The sequence below is a fragment of the Apus apus genome, chromosome 10 (genome assembly GCF_020740795.1).
Source record: "Apus apus isolate bApuApu2 chromosome 10, bApuApu2.pri.cur, whole genome shotgun sequence".
Classification (NCBI taxonomy): domain Eukaryota; kingdom Metazoa; phylum Chordata; class Aves; order Apodiformes; family Apodidae; genus Apus; species Apus apus.
In genome coordinates, this window is record NC_067291.1 from 20,786,324 (window position 1) to 20,792,323 (window position 6,000).

A 6,000-nucleotide genomic window follows, 5' to 3' on the forward strand; every position below is an offset into this window, starting at 1 on the left:
GTGGAGAGCTTCACTGATGAGAATTAAATTCGGGGAGGGGGTGTGGAAGGGCGGGCCACAACCCCTCATTACAGAATTACTACCAGCACCCGGGCTGCGGGCGGGCAGAGCTCACCCAGGACCCCCAAAACCTACCTAGGACCCCCAAAACCCACCCAGAGCCTTCCACAAAGCCAAGGGGAAGGAGAGGTTAAGCTGACTGACAGTTCTTTCCTTCTACCTTAGGAGACCTGACAGTATCACACTAACAAATTACTTGGCTTCTGAAGTATTTAGCAAATTATTACCTGGCACTCCTCGCTAATGAGCATGACAAAGTATACTGTGTTCTTGGAATATTCTAGAAAAAAAAAAAGAGGGGAAAAAAGCATGCTGCTCTTCCTGTGGAAGCATCAGGAGGGTTTAGGTCTGATCCCGGAATTAAGTGTTTAAGCACAAATTAAACCAAAACAACCAAGAAGTGCTTATGCGAGAAGTTCTCAGCCACAAAAAAAACCCCAAAAACCAGCAGAAAGGTTCTCCCCACTGAGGTGTCCTCTTTCCCCCCAGAAAATTAGTTTTTTTCTAGAAATCTTTTCCCCCCTCTGATTGCGTTCAGTGATTATCGCCAGAGATCTGAACAAAAACAATGCCAAAACAACAGGGGAGCAAAAGTTTTTGTAAAAATCAATTAACCTTAGCGGAAAAAAAAAAAGGTTTCACTCAGGTTTAAAAAGAAAACTCCCCACCAGCCTCAGGTTGAAGGAAGCTGAGCACTTCATGCAGCAGGAAGGCTGATGTAAGGAGCAATTCACTGTGTTATATGCAACAAAGTGGGTAGTCACTTCCTAAATATTTCCTTGCATATGGAGTTGTTTATGAAACGACTTTTTTTTTTTTTTCCCCCCCTTAACCAGAAACAAAACGCAGAAGAAAGAAGGGGAGGGAGGGAGGGGAAACCAACACAAACCCACCCGCGGCCACATATGCACACACTTAATATTCAGTGAAGAAGAGATAATCTGTTATATAAGCCCACAGACAGACAATCCCCTTTTGCTTAAAGATGAAGTATCCATCAATGTTTGTCTCAAGCAGATGTAATCACAAGCAGTCAAGTCTGGAGGGCAGGACACTGCATGAATAATTCAAGCACTTCAGTCTACTTGATTGTGTGCAGATAAACACAAGTCAACCGCTAAACAGGTCAGCTGATAAACTTGTTTGTTCAGGACTAGCCACCCTCGACCAGCTGCGGGCAGGACCACGCTGCAATTAGCGCCGGGATGCCTTTGGGGGGCTGCTGCAGCCCCAAAGAGGGGGAAACCCCTGCTCGGGGCCCAGCTCTTCCAGCCCTCCGCTCCCTCTCGCCCTATTTTTCACCTGGAAATGTGCTGGGAGCAGCTCGGGCCGCTGTTTTCCCCCAGCGCTGCCAGATAGAAGAACGCGACAGCTTCCCCTCCGAACTGCCCCCGGCCCGGCCCTAGGCAGGCAGCGTCGTCCCCGGGAGCAGGGAGAGCAGGCGGGGGGATCTCGGCGCAGGCTGGAACCATCCAGCCAACACCTCTCCGTGCAAGGCAGCAAAAGCTCCCCGAGAGACACGGGGAGCCTGCCGGGCATCCCTGGGATGCTGCTGCCGCGGTGTGGGAACGGCCAGCCGGCAAAACCCAGGCCAGGGAGGGCAGCGGTTGCGGCTCTGCCTGCACCAGCCCCACGGAAAACTGCTCCTGGGCATGCCGAGCTTCCTCAGCCACCCGCTGTAACCACCCCAAGCACTTGGCCTCCCTCGCCACTGGGAAGACACACGATGTGGTCACACCGTAAGACGGAGCCGGTGGGCGGGGGCCCCGTCCACACACCGACCACGCCAGAGCCCCGGTGGGTTCCCAGCCCCACACTCATCCCGTGGCACAAAGCACCTCAAGTCAGCTCTTGGCTGCGAGCCTGCCCTGGTGGAAAACACCCTTGCACATCTCGGGAAACAGCAGTTGCCTCCACAGCTTCCATCCAGAGGAGAGGCTCGGTATCTTGCTGTATTTATTTCAGCATCTCCCAGCCTCTGCACAGAGCGAAGCTGTTCCAGCACCCAGCACCCAGGGGGCAGAGGCATCCCCTCTCCTGAAACCATCCTGTACCAAGGCTTGTGTTACTCCAGTCCCTCCAGCATTCCCAACAGGCTGCAAGTTCCATGTCCCTCTGGACACAGGCAAAACAGGGACAGGGTCCTCACAGGAGGCCACCAGAAGCCTGGGCAGAAGTCCTGCATTCAGGAGCATTCCTGGCCATACCAAAGGCAAAACCCGTGCCCGAGGTTTCCCTGAGCCACACACCAGCCCCATGTGCCCCTGCTTGCCCCGGGTAGGGGGCATCCGGGCTCCTGCACAGCCCCCCCAGGGCTCCCCACAAGCAGCATCCCCTCCAAGAAGCCTTCTGTCCAGGCAGAAGCAACAAAGAGAAAAGACTCAGGATTATCTGCACAGAAGAAGATATTTTTAAAAAACTGTAGACTAAGCAGTAATTATTTTTGTTACCCTGTGACTATGTACGAGAAAGCTAAAGGGAAGTGTGTGCTAAGAAGCAGAGAGGCAGAATCACAGACACGCTGCTCTGAATCCCATCAGTCAGCAAAGACACTCTCTCACCGAGGGCTGTGATACTGCTATTAAGCAAAACCACTCTGGAGCTGAATGGGGCTGATTTGCGAATTGCAAAGTTGATGTCAACTTCTATCTGCCTTAAGTTCTTAATTAGAACTACTTCTAAAACCAGTAAGCAGCAGCAGCACAAATAATCAGGTCTAATCTCAATAATAACTTTATTCCTTTAAGTTTTACCATCATGTGCCCAGCCTTTAGGCTCTTTAGCTATAATCTTATCAAGGTAGCACACCACATTCTGCTATGGCCTTCTATATTTTTCCTTCAGGCAAGTTAGATATTAGAGGAAACAACAAAAACAAAATAAACAAACCCCATCTACCCAACATTGCTTCGCCTTCCAGATGCAAAGACAAATCTGTGACATTGAGCAACATACCAGAAGATATGGGTATCCCTGAAGATAATTCCCTGCTAAGTCTCATGCTACAGCAGGGCCAGTATCAGGGGTATGACCTTAGAAACAGCTGCCTTGCACCAACAACAAAACCAGAGGAAAACACAAGAGATAACAGTATTTTCCAAGCGCTGGGAATGCTCTATTCCAGGTACCGAGCACCCAGCATGGAAGGCAGGGCTATTTTCACCTCTTCTCATAACCAGCCTTCTCAAAAATCTAAGTTTATCCTGAATACAGGCAAAAAAACCACCCGCCAGGCTGCCATCAACTTGCATTCCCAATATAACTGCCAGACCACACCATCCCACCTGGAGTCACATCCCTGACTCCAGCACTTATTCCCCCATTTAGTGCAATCAGGGCCTATTTTATCTCAGGTTGAGAAAAGGCCAACAGGAGATCAATCAATCCCCATTTTCCCCCCTTTAAATTACTCACCTGTTTGTGCATTTCAATATTCAAACCATACGACATTTCATAGTACTGGGGAATAAAAAAAAAAAAAAAGGAGAGAGGCAACAAGAATTTGAATTAATTTAACATAAGGTATTTGCATAAGGTCATTACCAGAAAGCAGCCCGGTCAAAACTGTGCTTAAAGCATTTGTAGCCAAGGAAATTATGCCTTATAATAAGCAGCTGTTTATAGGGTTTAACTGGCATGCATTTAACAGGAGGACACTCCTTTTTTACTCCTGTTTTCTCCTCCTAAGCTACTTAGAAAAACAAAGAGGCACAGAGCTGTGTGACAGGCGTCTGCACAGCCCTGGCAGAACAGGTACAGCCCGTAGTCTGGCCAAAAACCCAGTTTCTCACTGGGGGGGGGGGGTGTGTGCGTGGATTTATTCCTCCCTTTTTGGGTCCAGCAGCGCTGCTGGGAGCCCTGGGAGCACCCTGACCCCCCCCCCACCCCGGGAAAAGGGGTGATGGGTCCTGCTAACCCGATCAGCAACACAAACCATCCCACACCTCAGGGTCCCGCCATGCAAATTTTACCAGGAAAAAAAAAAAAAAAAGGAAAAAGAAGAGGTTTTTGCACCAACCCGTTTTCCACCCGGGTGGGGGGGTTGGAAGGCACCCGGGTGGCCTCACCCCGCACCCCCCGGGGCAGAAAGGGGGACACAGCCCCGCTCCCCCGCAGAGCGGCAAGAGGGGCAAGCCCCGGTGTCCCCCCCAGGGTACCCCCACCCCCAGATCCCGGAGCCGCCGCTCCTGCCCCCCCCGTCCCTCCCGGGGCTGCAGAAACCGGCAGAAAGGGGTTAACAGGAAACTTGTGATGGCGCTTCCAGCCGCCCCGGTCCCCGCTGGGCACGGTGGGCAGGGCAACCCCCTCCCTTGCCCCAAGCCCGGCTAGCAGGGTCGTCCCCCACCCCGACCCCCCACACACACACCCCCACCCCTTTTTCCCAGCGCCCGGCTGCGCTCCCAGCTAATGACATTTACAGCCTGATCCGAAATCTGATTAAAGTCTCTTACCATAACGTAATGGCGCTGCATTTCTGTCTTCTCGTTCGCCAGCTTATCATACTCCACTTTCAAGCTGGGGAAGAGGCGGGGAAGGGGGGGGGTGGGTGGGTGAGGGGGGTGGGGGGAAGCAGAGGGGTGAGACCCCGCGGGCAGGGAGGGGAGCGGCGCTGCCCGCGGCCGCGCCCCGGCCCCCCCAGGCACCCCCCCCGGGGCTCACCTGTGGTACTGGGCTTGCAGGAACTGGAACTCGTCCTTGATCCGATCGCAAGATTCGGCCACGGTGAATTTGAAGCCCGGCTGGCCCGGCTGGTGCGGAGCCTGCGGGGAGAGGAGCTCAGCGCTGGGGGGGGGGGGGGGGGGGAGCCGGGACAGGGGTGAGGGGGGAGCGGGACTCACCGGGTGCCGGCCCTGGGGGTACATGGCAGGGTTGGGGCGCGGTCACTGGAGCCAACCGCGCCGTGTCTCGTTACGGCGATCACGACGTGCGCTGCTGCCCGGAGCGCTCCCGGAGAGGCCGAGAACTGGAACAAAGAGACGAGAGGAAAGTCCGTGCGGGGGGCGGAGGAGCGGGAGCGGCAGGAGGGGGGGGGGGGGGGTACAGGGGAAGGGGGGTGGGGGGGTCCGGCCGGCCCGGCTCGCTAAGCGTTCTGTGTGTGTGTGTGTGTGTCCCCGTCTCTTCCGCGCAAAGCTCCGCACCGCCGGAGAGGCGCTGCGCGCCCGCGGAGCCCAGCCCGGTCCAGCCCGGCCGCCACCGCCGGGGCCAGGTGCCGACCCCCGGGGGGGCTCCCCCCTGCCGGCACCGGCAGCCGCGCAGGAAACAAACAAACAAAAAAAACCTTAAAAAATTCAAAATCATCCCTCAAAACAAGGGGGAAAAAAAAAAAAAAAAAAAGGGTGAAGGAAAAAAAGCAACAACAACAACAACAACCAACAACAAAACCCAACCAAAACAGCCCCGGCGGAAGGAGGATCCCGCGGTATTCCTGCTGCCAGGAGAAGGGGGAAGCAAAGCCAGGAACTAACGCCGGAGCACGACGGCCATGGAGGAGAGGAGGAGGGGGGAGGAAGGCCGTACACATCCGACTTCCCGGGCGCCGCGGACATGCGAAGTGCGAGCGGTGCCTCCGCCGCGGCTCCCCCCGCCCCGGGGGCGGCCGTTCAGTTCCGTCCAGCCGGTATCGCCGTAACTCCACACGCCATGGCACCGCTCCGGGAGGGGTCCTGGGGACGGAGGGGTCGGGGGGTGGGGAGGGGGGGGGTTGGGGGGCCCGAGGGCGGCGCACGGAGCCCCCCGCGATGCCGCCGCGGAACGAGGAACACGCGGTCGGCGCCGCCGCCGCCAGAGCGATGGGGCGAACCGGGAGGGGCGGGGCGGGGCCGGGGAGGCGGGGAAGGGGGGGGGGGGAGAAAACCGGGGCGGCCGCTGAGGCGCTGACCAATAGCGAAGCGGCGAACCCACGTGGGGAGAGGGTGAGGAGGGCGCTGATTGGGCGCGGCG

At 56.1% G+C, this 6,000-nt stretch overlaps 1 protein-coding gene across 7 annotated transcripts in view; it reads right to left on the minus strand.

Moving 5' to 3' along the window:
* TLE3 (TLE family member 3, transcriptional corepressor) overlaps nucleotides 1–5,730 on the minus strand; it is a 30,040-nt gene extending 24,310 nt beyond the window's left edge. For all 7 annotated transcript variants that reach the window (XM_051628857.1, XM_051628855.1, XM_051628856.1 and 4 more), the window contains exons 1-5: nucleotides 5,578–5,730; nucleotides 4,899–5,023; nucleotides 4,720–4,820; nucleotides 4,512–4,575; nucleotides 3,475–3,519 (exon numbers count right to left, since the gene is read on the minus strand). In XM_051628857.1, the coding sequence (XP_051484817.1) occupies nucleotides 3,475–3,519; nucleotides 4,512–4,575; nucleotides 4,720–4,820; nucleotides 4,899–4,922 (234 nt within the window). In that variant the 5' untranslated portion in view covers nucleotides 4,923–5,023; nucleotides 5,578–5,730. The remainder of the gene's footprint in view (nucleotides 1–3,474; nucleotides 3,520–4,511; nucleotides 4,576–4,719; nucleotides 4,821–4,898; nucleotides 5,024–5,577) is intronic.
* Between the last annotated feature and the right edge of the window lie 270 nt (nucleotides 5,731–6,000).